General features: G+C 33.9%; 1 protein-coding gene across 6 annotated transcripts in view; it reads left to right on the top strand.

Annotated features, from left to right (window-relative positions):
• The window catches only part of Map4k3 (mitogen-activated protein kinase kinase kinase kinase 3), a 188,025-nt gene that overhangs the window by 109,629 nt on the left and 56,769 nt on the right, over window positions 1-21,627 (top strand). For all 6 annotated transcript variants that reach the window (XR_011704329.1, XM_071601519.1, XM_071601518.1 and 3 more), the window contains exons 5-13: window positions 336-391; window positions 932-979; window positions 4,425-4,467; window positions 6,359-6,431; window positions 11,224-11,355; window positions 11,516-11,578; window positions 11,668-11,749; window positions 11,867-11,977; window positions 18,188-18,266. Coding sequence is in view for 5 of the 6 variants with exons in the window: in XM_071601519.1 (XP_071457620.1) it covers window positions 336-391; window positions 932-979; window positions 4,425-4,467; window positions 6,359-6,431; window positions 11,224-11,355; window positions 11,516-11,578; window positions 11,668-11,749; window positions 11,867-11,977; window positions 18,188-18,266 (687 nt within the window). In the remaining variant the exon portion in view is untranslated. The remainder of the gene's footprint in view (window positions 1-335; window positions 392-931; window positions 980-4,424; window positions 4,468-6,358; window positions 6,432-11,223; window positions 11,356-11,515; window positions 11,579-11,667; window positions 11,750-11,866; window positions 11,978-18,187; window positions 18,267-21,627) is intronic.

Raw genomic sequence — 21,627 nt, 5'->3', positions numbered from 1 at the left:
ACTAGCTAAACCTCTTGGTATTCTTTTAACATTTAGAAGGTGATGTTCAATTAACAAGATATTACAATGAAAATGTGATCAGTCTCAGTGACCATTCATTCCATAAACAGGGAGCCACTCTTCTGTGCAGGCACTATTCTGAAGACTGGAGAACGGCAACGAGCAAATCAGACTAAAAAAAAAAAAAAAGAACTCTGCCTTCATGGAGCTCACATCTTATTGGCACCTTTTATGCATATTAAGTTTGTTGCTCAATGGAATTTGTAAGACTTTGTCACTTACTGAAAAAACGTGTATCGATTAATCTTATTAATATTAATTTTCTTCTGTTACAGTAACTGGCCCTCTCTCAGAACTACAGATTGCATATGTAAGCAGAGAAACACTACAGGTAAATCAGATACTAATTAGAATACTCTTCATTAACTTAAATGTTTATTGGGCATCATCTGATAAAGTAAGGATGAAATAGTCTAGTTTGGCAAAACATTTTTTAATTGTGATAAATTTATTATATTTCAAGTAAATATTGTAAAGCCTAAATGTGATGATATAACCTAAAATTCAAGCACTATGAATTTGTTGTTTTTTATTTCCTTCTAGTACTAAAGAAAGGCTTGAAAAGTAAGCACTGCCATGGGACTCAGTATTCATTTTGATGCTAATTGGATTAAGAAAATTATTTCAAATTATTTATAAAGTTTACTGAAAACTGTCTTAGAAAAATCGTTGGTTCCAGTTAAACTTTATTTACCTTTCTCGTTTTCTTTATTCTATGTCTTCTAAGATATTTCATAAGTTAAAGATAACTAGTAGACTTTCTGTAAGGAGTAAATAATATACAGAGATTACTACTTATTTAATCACTTAAAATCCAAAATTATACTCTGTGATAAGATCTTGATCACATTTCTGTTTTTCAAAATTCCAGGGATTATATTATCTTCACAGTAAAGGAAAAATGCACAGAGATATTAAGGTATACATTCTATTTTTAACCTAATAACCTGCTCTTCATTTTTAAATACTCTGATCAAATTATTGAGCAAAATTGTTTTTTATGTTTGATTGTTATCTGAAATATACCATTACTATAATAAAAGTGAGTGATACTGTTGAGTTTAATTTTTTATAGTAGTTTTGTTGAGATACAATTTACATACCATAAAATTCCTCCTTTTAAAGGATATATAATTCAGTGGACTAATAGTTTTAATAGTTCTTGTTAGCTTATTTGTAGTTATTTATTTGTAAAATTCAGATACTTTCATCAAATTATAGTTTTTTTTAAGAGAGAGAGAGAGAATTTTTAATATTTATTTTTTAGTTTTCGGTGGACACAACATCTTTATTTTATTTTTATTTGGTGCTGAGGATCGAACCCAGCGCCCCTCGCATGCCAGGTGAGCGCGCTTCTGCTTGAGCCACATCCCCAGCCCTATAGTTTTTTAGTAAGTTTATTAGTGAGCTTCAGTAATAGTAAGGAACTATAATTACTGATGTATCAAAATGAATAAATTAAATCTGAGTATTTTCTGATGGTCTTCCTTCAGCCGGCAGAGGAGATCTGCTACTCTGGATATGCTGAGGTTAGCTCAGTGGTAAATTAGGCCCAGTGGCAGGCTACCTGGGGGTATTTCTAAAGCTACTGCCATCTTCCTCATATAGATATTTTCTTTTTTTGTTTGTTTATTTTTTGTCCTCTTTCCTTGTTCATCCTACTTCCTACTTCTTTCTTCCCCTTTTCTATAACATAGAGTTTAACTTTTTTTGATGTTGCTCCTTAGTCTCTGGTGAAAGTCAAAAACTCTCTCCTCAGAAAATGTCCTTATACTCACGCCCTCAAATTTTCCATGGAATTTCATTGGACTTACAGATCAACTGCTAAGATTCCATGCTTTAGATATCTTTCAAAAGCCACTTAAAAGACACAACAAAGAATTCTGGAGTTCAAATGTAGAAGAGATTACATGAAGAAGAATAAATTAAGAAAGGTGCCATGTCATTGGCACTTAGATGATCTGGAAGGATTGATGGATTTTTGTGAAAAATGGATGTTGGCATGCATTCCTAGAGAAAAGAAGAATCTGAACAAAGATATACAGGTTAGAAAGTATGTGGCCATTTTAGAGAACATAAAGTCAGTATCGTATTATTGAAGAGAGTATATGGAATTAATAGGAGTTGAGGCTGGCTAGAGAATTTGAAACTCCATTATGCAGGGACTTTTGTGCCAGACTTGGATAGATTCTGACAGGTACCACTGTCTTTACTCTTGTCTAAGCTACATTATATCTCTCCTGGACTTCTCTAGTAGCCTTCTAACTGGTCTCACTGCTAATGCTTGAGTGGTTCTCTGATCACTTTTCTACCGAGTGACCAAAGTGATCTTTTAAAATCAGTTTTTCATTCTCTTGCTTATAAACCTCCATTGGTTCCATCATACTCTATAAAATCCAGGTTCTTTTACTATGACCTATGAGGTTATGAATGATCTGGTCCTTCTATTTCTCTGAACCCATTTCACAGTCCATTCCTGTTGGTTTTACTCATTCTGTTCTAACCATACTGAATTTGCTATTCTTGGAATATATGGAGCTCATTCTGGCCCAATGTTTTTGTATTGGTTGTTCCCTTTTCCTGCAATGCTCTTGTACCAGATTTGGGTATGGCAGTGTATCTTACTCCATCAAGATTTTTGCTCTTATTTCATTAGAGAGGGCTTCCTTTCCCTACTTTGTCTTCAGAGTGCTTATTTCTGCCTGACTTTGAATCACTTGTTCATTCATTCATTCATAGATAAATAGGTAGATTTTCTCTTCCTCCTATTTGGATGTACATTCCACAAAAACTAGAAGTTATTCATCACTATAGGCCCAGAAGTTAAAATAATACCTCTAGACACCTCTCAGGGAGAGAGGGCTGGATAGATGAAGGGAAAGATCAAAGGCCATGATGTACATGTGGCATGAGGTAAATTATAACTTACAAAAATTAGTCTGAAACAGGGGAGACTATAGTGAAGGCTGGCAGAAGCCTCAATGGCTATGCATAGATAAGTTAAAATTCCTGCTCTAGTTTCCTTTCTTTTATTTTTCTCCCTTTTCCCATTATTCCTTAGAGCTATGTTAATATCAGTGGGTGCAGTTCCGCTTCACTAGTGACATTTGGGAATCTGGAAATCTCCTTTTTCCTTTTCTTTTTTCTTCCCCACCCAAGGTCTTGCTTCTTATTACTGATTACAGGAGGAAGACTTACAAATTTTCTCCCTAAGCCTATTTCAATGCACCAGGGTTAAAGAGGTGCCTACTTTGGCTTGCGTATTTAAAAGTTGGAGAAAAGAAGGGATAGAAAAGCCTATGATACTGGGTTACAGTATTTCTTTCCTTCCAACAGCTTTGAGCTTATTGAAAACAAAATAGTCATCATTATCTTCTTCGAGCTTAGGTCAAGAAGCAAAAGTGAGGGCTGGGGTTGTGGTTCAGTGCTAGCCTAGCATGTGTGAGGCACTGGGTTCAGTCCTCAGCACCACAGAAAAATAAATAAAGGTATTGTGTCCATCTACAACTTAAAAAAAGAAGAAGAAGAAGAAGCAAAAGTGGCTAAAATGCTACCAAGTCTTGCAGACTGGTGCATTTTAATTCCGTGGGTCTATGGTTAGTTGCTTATGTACTGGGTGGCCCATTGGGATACTTGACCTCATGTCCAAGCTGCAAGGTAGTCATATACCAGCACTGCTGTAGTGACGGTAAGTCCCTAAAAAGGGAGATTTGTTTAAACAAGAAATAATCAAATATTTATTTATTTATGCATGCATGCATGCATTGCTGGAGGTTGAATCCAGGGACACTTGATTACTGAGCTACATCCCTAGTGCTTTTTATTATTTTTTAAAAATTCTGAGACAAGGCCTCACTGTTTCTCAGTTTGGCCTCAAACTTGGGATCCTTCTGTGTTGGACTCCCAAGTTACAAGATTACAGGTATGTACCACCATACCCAGAAGTGGTCAAATTTAAAGCTCAGTACAAGCAATTGAAAACTTTTACAACAGTTGCTGTTGTTAAGTAGTATTTCAGTGTTGTGGTGGTTTATCATAAAGAGGAAGTGACACTTAGATGAAAACAGTATATATATATCAATTTTATATTAACATACTATTTTGCTATTTTGCTAGCAGCTTATTTTTAAAGGCAGAACATTTTATAAAGATAATCAAATTGCCTAAGATGTGGACAGTAATTTCCCTATGAATTGAGCACACTTTAAATTTTAAATATTTCTAGGCCTAAGACTGATTCTTCTATTAATTTTAAACTGATTATTTATTAAATTGTTTGTTAAATATGTGTATTTATTCTTTTATATGTCCTGACTGATAAAATGTCTGTTTCCTACTTTAACTAAAATATTCTCACTTTGAAGGGAGCTAACATTCTATTAACGGATAATGGTCATGTGAAACTGGGTAAGTAAATTTGGAATTTTGATGAACAAATCTATTCTAAAAAATAGTTAAGTCTTTGTATTTGGGTTTTTGTTTGTCTGTTTTTGTTGTTTTGTAGAACTAGATTTCCCCTCTCCTGAACAGCGTCTTGGTATTTTTAGATGGTAATCTTATTGCAGGGCATGTCTTCTCTCTATATCTGATTCATCTTCTCTTAAACAGTGATAAAGCCTGTCCTTCACATAAGATAGATTTGTCACAAAGATATTGTGAAATGATATTCTTTGGGAATTCTTTCAGCTTTAAACCAGGAACATGACTTATAGTAAGAAATCTATACAAATTTGTCTTATAAACAAAAAATAAGACAAACAAAAATAAATTCAGAAGTCTACATTTTTTACTTAAGTTTTTACAATAAAATACAATATTACTTACATAAAAATGTAATTTAGATGCTGAATGTTGCTTTGTTTCAAACAGTAACTTATATTTTGTTTTGTAACTTTTGATTCAAATCATGATTAAAACAGAGTTCAATACCTAAATAATGACGTAATTTGAAAGACAAAAAAAATGTCCAAGCTGCAAAGTAGTCATACATCAGCACTGCTGATGTAGTGATGGTAAGTCCCTATAAAGGGAGATTTGTTTAAACATGAAATAATAATAGAACAGTATAGTTATTTAATAATAATATCAAAATATAAAATATTAATAATAATCAAATAGTAGTTTTAGAACAGTCAAATCTATTAAGTATTAAATGAAATATCTAGTAATAAATATGGAAACAATTTATTTTGAACTATATAGGACATAAAATTCAAAGTATGTGTTTATTTTATAAAAATATAAACAGGGCTGGGGATATAACTCAGTGCAGAGCATTTGCCTAGCAATCCACAGCTCCCCCCGAACCTGAACTATATAGTCCTAATCAGATTAATATATATCTAATAATTAACATTTTAAAGTTTTCCTGGATGATTTATCTATAAATATGGGAAAAGAAAAAAAGATAAGTCCTATTCTGTGCCGATGACTTGGTAAGCAGTTTCTGCCAACAGTTTAATATTCTGTAACAATGTTACTTAAAGATATACTACCAAAGAATTTAGAAATTATCATTAAATATACTAGAACATATAAGAACTCAACATACTTATCTTAAAGAATCATAACAAATTCCTGGTAGTGATTGATGTTGTTATTAGAGTGTATTACAAAGGTATGATTTGGCTGGGCATAGTGCTGTATGCCTGTAATCTCAGTGGCTTGGGAGGCTAAGAAGGAGGATGACAAATTCAAGACTAGCCTCAGCAACTAAGCGAGACCCTGAGCAACTAATAAAAAAATAAATAAAAAGAGCTCGGGATACAGCTGAGTGTTAAAGCACCCCTGGGTTCAATCACTGGTACCAAAAATAAGGTAGGATTTGGGGAATATATGTTTGGGTGTTTTTCAAGTGAGGTGGATTTACCAGGAAATTATTGATCTGTTTGTTATCAGTCATCATGTCTGGCAAAGAATACATGGAATACACTGCTACTTAAAAATGTCTTCCATTGATATTCTGTGAATTTCAGGTCCTAGAAATTAGGAAGTCTGACAGTTTAGATTTTCCCAGCTCTTTTACATCAAAACTATTTGATCTTGACCTTTGTTATTATTTTGATTTATGTTGATATATTTGAGAATCTATTTGGCTTTGATGCAAACTGTCTACTTTGTGATATTTTAATACTATACATCAAATAGAAAATTTTAATGTGGTGTTTGAGAATATTTCATTTTTGTGAAATTAACTTAATGAAAGTAATTACTGAAAGTTTTTTCTCATGTTACCTTCAACAGTTTTATTTTCTTTCTCTCATTTTTCTTTTCTAAATATTTCTTATTTTTTTAATAGCTGATTTTGGAGTATCTGCACAGATAACAGCTACAATTGCCAAACGGAAGTCTTTCATTGGTACACCATATTGGTAATTTTATTTTAATTGACTTTTTTATTTTTTGTTGTTGTTGTTATTGCTGTTGTTGCCCTGTCATTACTAGATACAACATATCTCAAAAAATAGAATTTTTAAGACTAAGATTATGAAAAAGGTCATCAGCAGGTAAAATAATTTAGGCATGTATACTTGTAGATAGATTAAATGACCAAAAAATGACTACCATGTGATTTTTCATCAAACAGAAAGCCTTAAAAGATTGATATATGGTTTTCAGGAACCTTCCAGCTGACTCTTGCTCCTATATACATCACATGTATTTTCAAAGATGTCTTTTTATCTTACTCCACTTCTATATTCTAATTAATCTTTCAACATTACATTATTTACAATATCCCTTTACCGAAAACTTTTTGACACATCCTGGTTGACTACAAGATCAAGTACAGAGGCTGGAGATGTAACTCCATAGTAGAGCACTTGCCCTGCACATATGAGGCCTTGGGTTCAGTTCCCTCCCCCTACCAAAAAAAAAAAAAAATCAATTGCAGCTTTCTCTGCATTTTTGGAGTCTTTCATGGTCAGGCCTGTTCATTTTATTAATCTTAATCCTAGTAGTTTCCTCCACAGACTTTCCTTTCTAGCCATGTTTATTTGCTAAGTGGTCTTTGACCAGTCTATAAAAGCTGTCCTGTTCACTAGTTCCTGGCCACTTACCAGGTGCCAGGTATGACTCTAAGCACTTTGATTACCAGGGTGGACAGTATAACTGTCTTGGATACACCATTACTTGCCCTGGAATTTTTACCACACCTTCACCTTACGTGTGGCCACTCCCTCCTCAGCAGTGGTGTAGCACTGCTGTCTCTGTACTGCCCATTCAAACAGTGCTAGAAAGGGTTGTAACAAAAACTCTTCTAGTCCTGTCTTCTGCATCTAGCATCATCCACTATTTAGATGTATCATGGTAGGTGAAGATGTTCAGTGCTTTTCATTCCTCACCTAGTATCCTTAGAGTGCATGTTCTTGGTGAAATCAGTTGATAAATTCTTATCACGCTTTTTTTTTTCAAATTTTTTTCTTGAATTTAATAATTTTACTTTCAATTGCAAAGTTTTTTGTAAAAATCCCTTGTAAAGACTTTGCTATACCTTCCCACATTTTATAGTTTTGTAAGATGCCTCAATCTAATTTTCTATATCATAAAGCCTGTCAATCTTTGTCAGTCCTGATTTTTATTTGTTTTCCTTTAACTTCCTGGAGTCCCCTTTTCTCTTCTTCCTGGTTGTTTAGTCTGTAGCTCTTCTGCATAGGTTTGCCTTGGAGTTTTTTAGCTTGGGAATTCCTTTCCTGTGAATTCTAAGTCTTCATTATTTGACTGTGAGAGTGTGTGTGTGTGTGTGTGTGTGTGTGAAGTACATGTTTTCGTACCTTTCTGACAAAGGATACAAGGGAAGTAAAATGCATGAGACCTCACGTGTCCAGCTTTGCTCCTCTGAATGTAACCCCCCACCCCCAGAATCATGCCTGGTGTTTTGACATTCTACCTAATGGTGTTCCTTGATGTGTTTTTATTGTTGTTGTTGTTTTTTACTATTATTCATCTGTACTTGGCATTTGACTTTTTTTAACTCAGAGATTAATGTCTTTAGTTCTGGGAAATACACTTGTATTGTTTATTTGATCATCTTTTCTATTTTTTTTCCTGCTGCCTCTTTCTGGAACTCATCAGTTATATCTTGAGCCATTTGAACGTATCCATTTTCTCCAAATCTTTGTTGTTTTACTATCTAACAGTTCCTCAGCTTTTTAGACTCATACGTTCATGATGTAGGCAGCCCTTAAATGTTTCATAATCTTTATATTTGATTCGTTTTGAAAAGCAAGGCGCTAGAAGCTGACTCAAAAGCTGGGCACAGTGTCATGCACCTTGGGTCCCAGCTACTCTGGAGGCTAAGGCCCGAGGAGCTCTTGAACCCAAAAGCAATAAAGAAAAAAGCTGACTCAGCACTGTGAACATGGAAAATGGAGTGTAATCCTGGATACAGTGTTACAGAGTGGACAGGTGAAGGAAGCTGGGGACTATGGTTCCTCTGCTTAATCATGTCCTTTCCCTTGCTCTCTTTTATTCCTGGTATCCCTGAGTCTAAAGTCTTTCTTATTTGTCTTTACCTTTATCTGGTAGGAAAGGGGAAGGAGTAAATGCTGAGGCTCAATGTTTGAGAGTAGGAATCTGGGGAACTACCCTACCAATGTCAAGTTTCTATTTTTAACCAATCTCACCCTGACATTTGTTACCATTTAACCATAACTTGTCAATATTTTAGAGATTCTTTGAAAGTCACTGGATTGCTAGTTGTTCTTTTCCTCTACACCTTAGGTTTTTTTCCCCTTCTTCCTATTTGCTTTAGCATTTTGAACTCTATTATCATTCTGCATGATAGTTCTAGGTAAAATAAGTCTGAATTTAATCTTCTGTCTCCTCAATTTGATCTTAAAAATCTGGAGAGAATTTCTCAGTGAGTCTCTATAGTCTAGTCCTGTTCTGTGCATATACTCAATAAATGTTTGTTGATGAGGACTGATTTCCAGCTGCAGGTCCAGAGATCAAAACTGTCATTCCTCTTGTAGTAGTGTGGGAAGTGTCTTGGGAACATAAGAAATTATGAGTTGAGTAAAGTTAATTAATAGACCAGTCCTACTCTTCATCTCTCCTTGTACTAACCTGTCTTTCCCACCTAAATCTAAGAAAATAGACTCCCTCTCTTCTAGAATGATTAGGTTGGCAATTACATAGTCAAAGTCTGTTATAGTGTAGATCTACAGATGCACACACATACATACCCTCAACATTTTATCTCAGTGGAAGACTTGAAGTGTGCATTTGTTTGGCAGTCTTTGGGTATAGAGCCTTTTCTTTGATCACTTGCTAGGTGTATCTTAATAACATCAACCACACTCATATGCATCAGATGCATTTTCCTTTTTCTTTTTTGTTTAGTTACTGAGATATTAATTAGGTATAAATTTACTCTTATTAGGTGTACATTTCTATGAATGTTAAACAGTCAAGAGAAAACAGATTTTCATCATCCCAGAACCTTTCCTTTTGTCCCTTTTTAGTATATTTTCTCCCCTATTTCTCATGTCTCATAACTCCTGATGTGATTTCTGTCTCTATAGTTTTACTGTTTCCTTGAATGTCATACACAAGAAATTGTGTAGTCTGTAGCCTTCACAATATTTTGCATTTGTTATATGCTTACCTCATTTTCTAAAGCTTCTTGGTTTATCTTTTGAAATTTGTCTTTAAGAAGTTTTTCTAAAACATTCACTTTAATTTTTATTACAGTTTGTTCTTTTTAACTTCATAATAAGTCAGTTTTCATAATATTTAGTTAAACTATGTTTATAGTAGCAAATATACCTGAAATATATAGGTGCATAGGTGAGCCCAACTGACTGTGGTAGACACACATTGTCACTGGTAGAAGTGTAGAAGCCAGAATGTCCCTTACTTTTCAGGGGAATGGATAGCATCAACTGAAGTGACAGGCTGGGGAGGGGTGGGTGGGGTTCAATGTTGACTGCCTGTAGGCATTTCACACTTTGCTAGGGCATTTCCACCGGCTGGCTGGAGTGGAAATTCATCAATGTCATAATACCAACATACTTCTAACTTTACTTTTCCTACCACGGTTTGATTTTCACCAAGAGCTATTTTAAGATTTAAAAGATTTTAAGATCAAGTGTTTGGAAAGTTAGAGGGTTTTTAATTATTTTTTACTTGTAACTGACCTTTCCTAAAATCATACATGGAAGACAAATATATATTTGTAAGGCCACCTATTTAAATTGCTCTTTTGAACTGGAAGAGTTGAGATGTTTATCTTGATAGTTTCCAAAATGATTGTTTAGAATTTGAAACTTTTGTTTCTGTGTTTGAAAAATAATCATGTAAAACTAGTCAAGGTATAATTATAATAAGACTGTAGAATTGGGTGTGGTGGCACATACCTGTGATTCCAGCAGCTCAGAGACTGAGGTAGGAGGATCACAAGTTCAAGGCCAGCCTCAGCAACTTAGCAAGAACTTAGTGATACCCTGTCTTAAAATAAATTAAGGGCTGGGGATGTGGCTTAGTGGTTAAGTGCTCCTGGGTTCAATCCCTGGTACCAGAGAACAATGATGATGATGATAATATAGCAGAGGTAAAAAGAACAAAGAAGTACTGAATTTGGGTAACTTTCCTCTGAATACAGTTTTTAAAGTAGATACACATTTTTATAATTTTTCCATCATTATAATAAAACTGCAAAAGGCCAAGAAATTTATAGTAAAATAAACTGAACACTATTTTAAAATTATTAGTGCCCCAAGGAATAATTTTGCTGAAGTAAAAACAGTGACCAGATTGCAATTTATTGATAAAAAAGAGTACAGCCGCTCCCCCATCGCAGTTTATTTATCACAAATGTTATTTCTTTATAGAACTTGCCTATATGGGGATGAGAGATTGGGACGTAGACAAATTTGGGGTGTGTTGCTCTCTTGTAATTGTTCATTTTTATATGCTGTTGTAGTAAGAAGTAATATAACAAAGTAGCAAAGGACATCAGTGGGGATTTGAAATGGTGGGTCATATGAGATGTCAAAACCTTGGAAAAAGTGGATCTTTTAAGTAAATACTACATATTTATTTTACAGAAATAGGCTTAAATAGGCCTTAATTTAGGTGGTGATATTCTCATGTCCTTCTGGTGGGAGTATAAAGGAAAATACACTAAATACAAAGTTTTTCTTTCTGGAATATCTCCTTCAGGATGGCTCCAGAAGTTGCTGCTGTGGAGAGGAAAGGGGGATATAATCAGCTCTGTGACCTCTGGGCCGTAGGGATCACTGCCATAGAACTCGCTGAGCTTCAGCCTCCTATGTTCGACCTGCACCCAATGAGGTTAGCATGTCAGAGTTGAAGACTCCTATGCTTAAATTGAGTCATTTTTTTCCTTATTATATAATGAACAAATAAGACTCTTGGAATTGCTTTTCCTTATTTGGGAATAAATAGTAATATGGTTGTACTGTGTAATATTTTCTTGATTTTTTTTTTTCAGAGCATTATTTCTAATGACAAAAAGCAATTTTCAACCCCCTAAATTAAAGGATAAATTGAAGTGGTAAGGATTTTTGTGTTACTAACTTTTATAGTAAGATGAGCAAAAAATTTTGAAATGTAAAAGTCTAATTTCTGATCAAAATTTCTTAGGTCAAATAGTTTCCATCATTTTGTGAAGATGGCACTTACAAAAAATCCAAAAAAAAGACCAACTGCTGAAAAGTTACTACAGGTATTATTTTTGCCCTGAAATATACACATTTTCGTGTGTGTGTGTGTGTGTGTGTGTGTGTGTATTTAGGTCAAATTTCTAATAAATGTTCTCTGTTCTGTACTGTTTTATTTACAGCACCCTTTTGTCACGCAGCCTTTGACACGATCTTTAGCAATAGAGCTATTGGATAAAGTAAATAATCCAGATCATTCCACTTACCATGATTTTGATGATGATGATCCTGAGGTAGGAATTGTTTTTATTAAGTAGTGCATATAATGTGTGTGTAGGGTGGAATGTGTCGGTTTTTAAATTTCTGTAACTAGTTTAAATTTAAAAAAAAAAAATCTCTTGGAGGAACAGTTAACTCTGACTTTGTCCTGGGAAGTCACGTGCTAGATTTTTCTTATTTGCTACTTACAGATGACTGTTGTCTGAAAATGGCAAAGACAGAATCATTTACTCCACTTGTTGAAATCACTATAGTTATTTCAAAGTAGTTGTTTTAAATGAAGTTTCCTAATAAATCATCCACTGTAAAAGGGGAAAGCAAATGCAGAGCACCTAAACAAGGTGTTAGAATATACTGGTAATTTCTGTTCATTTATCTTCTCAAAAGAATTCTCTTACTATGTTTAATAAATATTAGATTCATAAGGGTTTGGTTGGCTTTGTTGGTGACTTAAACCCTAGTGATCCACTATGGAAATAAACATGAACCCATGATTGTTAAAGAATAAGGGCTGGGGTCATAGCTCAGTGGTAGAGCATTTGCCTAGCACATGTGAGGCACTGGGTTTGATCCTCAGCACCACATAAAAATAAATAGATAAAATAAAGGTATTGTGTTCATCTACAACTAAAAATATTTTTTAAAAGAATAAGATAACGCTGATAGGTTGGAAATATTGCTATTAATGGAAGCTTGACTTTTGTTAGCATGTTTAATATTACCTATCACAGTTAATAGTTCTGTACCTAAGGTATAAAATCGGTGTACATGACATGACAGAATTCTCTTATCAGGTTTGTACTAGAAGTGGATGGCTTGATCTCAACTGGCTTTATAGAAGGCACTTAAAATGGTGCAGGTTTCAAAGATAGTACTGAAAAAATGAAACCCTTCAGTGGTCAGGAAGATGATCAGATTGTCTTCAGTCAGAAGCTTTCTAATCAAGCATTTTTCCAGCACACCATCTTTATTCAATTCTGATAAATAGAATATCTGTGCTTCTGTTAAAGATCTGCAAAGGAGTTTTGAAACATAAAACAATAAATGTGTAATATTATTGACCTTATAATTACACTAGAAAGAAATTTGTTTTGTTTTGTTTTTAAGAAACTTAGGTTTTATAAACTCTTCTACTTTAATTCAGTAAACAAACAGTCCTTGATTTGCACTAGAGTTACAGGACTATAAAAAAATGACTAAGCTGAAACCCTGCAGAGCAATTTCAATAATCATTTGGAAAATTTGTGATTGTTCCATGACCTTTAAAAATTTTTTACAAGCCTGTAATCCCAGCAGTTTGGGAAGTTGAGGCAGGAGGATCACAAGTTCAAGGCTATACTGGGAAACTTCATGATAAATATAATTAATATTAAAATATAATTTATGTTTAAACCATTTAAACTAGTAGAGTAAAAATTCTCACAGTCATCCATGTCCATTCAGAACAATCTGTGTGACTAACCTGCATGATACCTATTTGGTTTTTAATACTATATTTAATGATCAGAAGTCCAGGACTTATTCAGCTCTGTGGCTAACTAACTGAACATCCTGTCTTTCAGTTTTGAGTCCCAGTGTTCTCATCCATACAATAAAGATTAATGCTTATTTCACAAGTTTATTTTGAGGATATGAGGTTAGGTTCATGGAAGTACTTTGTAAACAATAAATCACTATACACATGTAAAGTTTAAATGACCTAATTTTTGAAATAACTTTTACTGCTGTTTCACTGTCATTAGTACTTTACTATCTGGGTCTTTTCCACAAAGATAGGTCTAGAAGAATAATCTTTCAAAGGTAGTGTTTCACACATAGGAAACAAACAACTGGGTGTTACAATAACATGAAATAGAAGCTGGCATCCTGTGCTAAGTGAAACCTCAGAATATATAGAATGGAGCTGCAAAAAGGTTTTCAAATAGGGCCTCGTTTACTTCTTAAGGCTTGAGAAATCTCCATGAATTAATAATAAGTAGACAATTCATCTCCACTCTGCCTACCCCCATAATATTTCTTTCTGAAGGTGGCTATACAGTTAGAATGATTTTAATAAAGTAAAAGAAAAGAAATACAGGGGGAGCTGGGGTTGAGGCTCAGTGGTAGAGCGCTCGCCTAGCATGTGGGAGACCCTGGGTTCAATCATCAGCACCACATAAAAATAAATAAATAGAATAAAGATATTGTGTCCAACTAAAAAGAAAAAAAAAAGCAATAGAGAGCTGTTCCTCCAAGGAAAAACAAAGAACAAATAAATTTGTGTTTACTAAGAAGAAGGACCATTTATCATTAATGCCTTTAGCATTATTTCATTGCCTTTATCTTTTATCCTTTTGATATAAGAAATTGAAACAGATTTCTTTTTAATTGCAGTTTTCTCCTCTTTAGTAGAGAAAGTTAGTTGCAGCTTTTGAACAGCTATTGAATTGCTCAATGGACCCACTATGGATAAAATGTATTCCCTAATCTTGAAAAGCTTGTGAGAAACTCAGAGTTGAAAGAGTAAGAAAAAAGAATAGCCAGTTTTAGGGAAGTCAGAGACAATGTTATAAAGAAATTGATATCACACCTGCAATTTTAACTCAGCAATAGAGCACTTTCCTAGTACATGTGAGGCACTGGATTCAATCCTCAGCACCATATAAAAATAAATAAATAAATTGAAAGTATTTTGTCCATCTACAACTAAAAAAAAAAAAAAAAGAAATTGATACCCTTGGAAAGGAGTTTGGCTACAGAAAGGTACAGGGAAGGATGAAAGTTTAAAACATGAAAATAATAATTAAAACTTTTAATAATAATTAAAAATAATAATAATTAATAAAACTTTTAAATAATTAAAACTTGTAATTTTTAAAAGCTCATCGAGACATTTAAAAAATGATAGCCAACTTTCATTTCTAAATGTTTTCATAAATTTTAGCAATGTTTGAGCGGTCTTTATTCTTAAGATTCATGTAAATGAATATAGTTAAGACAAGCATATATGTAATTATCAGTGATTACTTTATTTTCCCATTTAGTTAGGGTCTTAGCCACTAAATCTTAGAATAATGAATTATTTTTATATTACATGATAACTGACAATAAGTAATACATTGTAAAATATCTAGAATATTGATTAGGACTTTAAAGGAAGTTTGACAAAATGAATATATTTTACTTGGATTTTTACTATCATTAACTCTGTTACCTTTCTAGAAGCAAAAATAAAAATATATGGAGTGAAGAAACAATTTTAAAAGATTTTACTTTTCATATTTCCCAAAATTCTTAGCTGTTTTAAGGAAGATAATTGTGATTTTTTTTTTTTTTTATTTGTGGTTAAAAGTGGGAGCTTGATTGTATGTGCTTGGAAAATAAATTTGAGAAAACTACATAAGTGATAGTACTCACTTGTCTAAGTTCACTGACTTAGAACAGGGGTTGACAAACTTTTTCCCTAAAAAGCCAGCCTGAAATATATTTGATCTTGTGGGCCCCGTGGTCTCTTGTCACAGTTACAACCTCTACCATTGTAGAGGGCCATACGTGAAGTGGCATGGCTGTGTTCCAATAAAACTTTAGAAACCAACTGCAGGGGAAACTGTCCATGGGCCAGAGTGTGCTAACGCTTGACCTAGAAGAAACTCAAGTGTTTTTTCCCCCCTTATATTAGGGTTTCTCAACCTGAGCATTATTGGTATTTTGGGCAGGAAAGTCCTTTGTTGGGGGTTGACTGCTTTGGGCATTGTAGGATGTTTAACACCATTCCAGGCCTCTTTTTACTAGTTGTCAGTAGCAGTCTTTGGTCCCCAGTTGTGACAGCTAAAATTGTTCTCAAACATTGCCAAATGTCCCCTCAGGTACAAAAGTCCTGATGGCAAACTGTTGACTTATGTAAACTAATGTTTACCATATTGTCTGTATCTTAATGCAGAAGGCCTATTATTTGTTTTATTTGATGATACAGTAATCATAGAATTTCTAATTTTAATAACTCGAATAAACATGAAATTGTTTTTAAGGGCAGAATCTTATAATTTTCAAGAAGTAGTAAAACTAATTTCAGTCTTAGGGCAGGTACAGCATTGTTTTTAAAGAACTTTGGAAACTATGCATCCTTATAAATGGTTTGTTTCTTCAAATATCATTTGTTAGTGTAATTATAAATTCATCATAGCAGGTTTTCATGACTAATATGCACTATACTTATTTATTGAGAATATAGTGAGAATGTTCATGTTTAGAAATTAAATCTTACATTAAATTTTTTGAAAATGTATCTATATGGCCTTTGACAAATTAAATGATAATAAAGTTCAGATGAGCAATTTCAGAATGTATTCTGTTTATTTGAAATACTAATAAATGGAATATCATTTTTTTTAAAGTTAAGTGAAATCTTCCATTATTAAAAAGCAGATTTGGGGCTGGGGCTAGCTCAGCAGTAGTGCACTTGCCTGGCATGCCTGAAGCACTGGGTTCGATTCTCAGCATCACATATAAATAAAATAAAATAAATAAAGGTCTATCAAAAACTTAAAATATATATTATATATATTAAATAAATAAATAAAAAGCAGATTCTTTTCCATTGTAGTAGCTTATGCCTAATATCCTGCTGCCTACTTTAATTTCAGGGTGGGTATCTTTCATTATTCTGACCTCATTTAAAAGAATCTGGTCACAAAACAGGCGCGGTGGCACACGCCTATAATCCCTTTAGCTTGGGAGGCTGAGACAGGAGAATTGTGAGTTCAAATCCAGCCTCAGCAACTAGAGGGCACTAAACAACTCAGTGAGACCCTCTCGCTAAGTAAAATACAAAATAGGGCTGGGGATGTGGCTCAGTGGTTGAGTGCTCCTGAGTTCAATCCCTGGTACCAAAAAAAAAAAAAAAGAATCTGGTCACAAACCTTTCTCCCAAACATGAAATAAATAATTTTTATCATTGGCTTTTTTTTTTTTAACCTGAATCAGTACTTACAAAAGAAAAATTCTGTCAAGTCTTTTTAGTTCACTTCTATTCAAGTAACCTCTGGATACTTGAATAGTCATATTCATTTAACTTCTTGAAATAGTTGTCCATTTTGTTCCTGATATGCTGTTGGTTGTATTTTCAAAAGGTTTTCTTAAACCACATTTTTCAATTAGTTCCTTTTCTGGTATTGGAACCTTTGATATACATCTCATATTGAGGACATCCAGACTATAAGTTTTCTAGTATTCCTTTTTTTTCTCTTTTAACTAGTTAGGTTCTGTAAATAATTATAGGGTATGAGACTTCTTTATGAATTAAAGGAAAAGAATTGAATATTTTTTAATTTTCTGCTCATGGAAATTATAATGGTGACATATCTAAAATCCAAAGAACATAGATGGAATGAGGAGGGGGTTTTTTCTTTTGTTTTGTTTTGTTTTTGTTGTTTGTTTTGATGGAAAAAGAAAAAAAGCTTCTGAAATACATAATCTGCTGTAACAATTTTAAGTCATGTAATTTTCAGCAATCTTACTTAAATAGGTTAGAATTCAAATTGTGGCAAAAAATGGAAAGCAAATTATTCACTCTTTTCTATACTGTTTTTAAATTATTAAATTATTAATAATAATTTAGAATAATAATTGAAGAATAAACTTGAAAAGAAAAAGCGTCTAAGCTCAGCCATTATTAAGTGATAAATACAAATGTAATCCTTAGTGTTGTCTTTCCTTTCCCACCAGAATTTTTTTTTTAAATGTATCATCTCTGTGCTATCCAGGGTGTCTTCAGACTCCTATGCTTAAATGTTCCTGCCTCGGCCTCCCAAGCAGCTGGGACCACAGGCACAAACTAGCCTGCCCAGCTTTTCTTTCAGAATTTCTTGATGTCAAAAAAGATCTAAAGTACTTTATGTAGTAGATCCATTCTTATAAAATGGACCCAGACAAGCCTAGTGTTTCACATACAAATAAACAGAATATATTATTGCTTATATGTAATTTCATACGTATTTAGACACAGATGTGTTTTCACTAACGTAGGTAATGATTTATATCTAGTGGGTAATTTAACATATATTTTTACCTACACTCATAGTTTGAACTGCTATTGAGATTGCCTTTTCAAAAAAATATTTGCAAGTTCTATATTTTGCTCTCACTTTTATAAAGTGAACTACCCTTTCATATTTATATAATTTTGTAGACAAAACTATGACTTGATTATCAAATGCCATATATTCTTGATTTTTGTTCTTTTGTAGCCTCTTGTTGCTGTACCACATAGAATTCACTCAACTAGTAGAAATGTAAGAGAAGAAAAAACACGTTCAGAGATAAACTGTAAGTGTACACTATACATAGTTCATAATTTAATGATGGAAAAATAAGATTTCAAATTGTAATTTAGTTAAAATTATTGTTGTTTGACTTTCTTCCTGATAGTTTTTCTTACTGAATACTGTTAAACATTGTCCAGTTAGCAGTCAGTTTCATTTTCCTTATTCCTTTGGAAATGTAGTGGTGAGAAAGGAGGTGTATTTATGTTACTGTTGGAAGGAGAAATAAAATTTCTGGAATTGATGGGTTAGAGGTATTCCAGGCAGTGCATCTAGAAATCACATGTGTGTAAAACTCACCTAAAGAGTATCCAGAATATACCTATGGATTCAGTAGATCTGGGAATGGGGTCTGAGGTTCCTTAGATGTAACAAGCTCCCATACATATAGTACTGGTCCAAAGGTCATATTTTGACAGCAAGGAGAGAGAAACATCTACAAACTGGCTGAGCATCTGAATTACCCAGTAGATTTAAAAATGGATTTCAGGCCTCTCTTTACCACAGATCCTAATTAAGTAGGTCTTGAATTTACCCAGGAATTTACCTAGAGCACTTTTTAATAGTGCTCTGGGTAATTTGTAAAGACAGCCAAGTTATATGCCCACAGAGACAAACCACTTATTCACATATCAACTCATCGATGATAAACTGCCAGCAAGAATCTCTGGAACAATAGTGCCTTAACTCTTTTGTTCCTTAAAAGCATTTGTTCCTTGTGACTTAGAGTGCTAATTTTCTGCCATCAGACTTATGATAAAAGTTTTCTGTGAATTAAAAATTCATTCTAAGAAACCTAAAATCCAAAATGACCTAAAATGACTACTGTTAAAAAATTGTTCTCAACTTTTGTCTAGATTAGTTTGATAATAAAAATATAATCTCATAATTTAATTCATTAAGATGAATTTATCTCCTCATGTCAAAAACCATTTGATGGAAAACAAAAAAGTAATGCAGGAATGAAGAGATTTGACCATGAGGGAGTCGTACACAGCACGCTACACAGCTCTATACTGTAGCCTCCCAGTGGTCTTTTAGAAACACCATTCCATTCCAGGAACCCCTCAGTGTCTCTATATGAACTCCACACTGGAAGTCCACCTTGAAAGGAATAAACTCCTGTAAGAAAATGTGGCAGGTTACAGAGAAAGTTCAGAGGTGGGATTTAGAACTTTTTGCCAAAAACTGGTTGTGGTATCATATTAAGTTGTCTCTAAAGCTCCTGAAGCCACATGATATATGAAATTTGCTAATTTCCCCACAAAAGTAGTTTTATGAAAATGACAACCTTAGCACATGAAAACACATTGTATTATTTTTAACATACAAAAGTAATTTTAAAATTTCTTTGTTCTTTTTTTTTTTTTTTTGGTTGGGGGTACCGAGGATGGAACTCAGGGGCATTCGACCACTAAGCCACATCCCCAGCCCTATTTTGTATTTCATTTAGAGACGGGGTCTCACTGAGTTGCTTAGCACCTTGACGTTGCTAAGGCTGGCTTTGAACTTGCGATCCTCCTATCCCAGCCTCCTGAACAGCTGGGAATACAGGCTTGCACCACCGCGCATGGCATTTTTCTTTATTTAATATCTGAAAAGTAATTAGAGATGTCTTTATAGTTAATATAGGAAACTTTGTGCTCAATACTTTTGAAAATATGAATGTATTTTTATCTGTTTCTATTGTAAAAATTATATTGCCAAGTCCCTTATAGCAAAGTGAAGTTATTTCCGAAACATCTCTTAATAATTTATGTCAGTGATTCTCAAGGGCATATATATCTATGCTATCTGAAACTAAACACCTGTACTCCAGTTTTTCTGAGGTTCTGATATGACCACCTTTTGGTAGGGACAGTAAATGGGCATCCTCCCGTCTTTTTTGCCAGTTTGGGTATCACATCCCTCTGGATATGTTCTCCTTCAAATGGTGTTCAGGCAACCTGTGTAAAAACTTACTCATTTACAGAAAGACTGTTCCTCTTTCTCTTTTAGGAAGTCCCTTGCCTTCAGTTAAATATGATAGGCAAGGATTTGCTTAAGAAGAAGTCAATCTGAGGCTCTTCTTGTTAGCCATAGCAAGATTCATTTTGACCCAAAAATTTTGCTGTTGAAGGGTCAGCAAGTGACAATGTTCAGAAAAATTTCCCCTGATTATTAAAATAACAAATTTACAATGGGTAGCATGGCATATGTTCAGAGAGGTGGTAGAAAAAATAGATTAGAACCAATAGACAATTACAGATAGGTAGAAGTTTTGACATTATTAAGAACATAAACAGCATTGTGTCCTAGGATGATTGACCAACAGTTATCTAAACAGTAGCTGGAAGACTGCAAAGCATGAAGAATGAGTCTCCAAGGGACTTGGCTCCCCTTTCTGGGAATGCATTCTCCATCCGCAGAGTACAGCAGTATTTCTGCATTGCTGCTACAGTTATTTCTATTAGTAAGACACCTCCCCACACTCAGGGATTATTACAGATGACTAAGAGAAGCAGACACATTCACAGGACAGATGCACAAGGTTGTCCTCATGTAACTTCACTACAGATTGCACTTTCCAGTTTGAAGACAAGTGTAGATGAGAACTGTTCAGTAGGCCTTGATCAAGATGAAGTATATGTTAGTTTTCATACCTTGTAAAAGTTATTTTGTGATCTTTAGTGTCTGCTCCTGTGTGAACATGTCTGAAGGACTTACTCTTGAAGAGCCTGCTCATCTTTATAGGCCAGAATTTGAGATCTGAGCCATGAACAGCCAGAAAGGACACATATACACATGCACATATAATGGGGATATTATAGGGATGTGTTTCTCAACCTTTTCTTAATTCATGCCTATTGCTAAATATTCAAATCTTGTGTCCTTTACTATTAACATTTACAACATTGTCTCAATTCACTCACTTTGGTTGATAGTTGCTGTTTCTGTCTGAAGCCCTTACTAGTCAAACTGTGGAATACTGTGACTGTCTCCTTTTCCTCTTTTTTCTCTTTTTAATATCTTTATCAGTGCATTATAGTTGTACATAGTAATGGGATTCGTTATGCCACCTGTATACATGCACTTTGTCTCTTTGTCTTCCTTTCAGTGTTTGTATTTGTGCCTCTGATTTTATCTCAGTGATCTTGAGTATTTGACCCAGCTTATAAAAACAGATAATAATATATATAAATTAAAGATAAAGGTAGTGAAACATTCTGGTATTAGAGTAGCAAAGAAAAGGGTGACTGTACTACAGTTAATTATGTCTACTCCAGCTGGTTTATACTTTAGCTGCATGTTTATTATTTAAACACCCGTAAACTGCAAAAACATACTGTCCCACACAAATTCTTAGGGTCAGGAATCTAGGGATA

Source organism: Marmota flaviventris, chromosome 14 (assembly GCF_047511675.1).
Source record: "Marmota flaviventris isolate mMarFla1 chromosome 14, mMarFla1.hap1, whole genome shotgun sequence".
Classification (NCBI taxonomy): Eukaryota; Metazoa; Chordata; class Mammalia; order Rodentia; family Sciuridae; genus Marmota; species Marmota flaviventris.
Note: the sequence above shows the minus strand (reverse complement) of the source record. Positions and strands in the feature narration are given on the sequence as shown.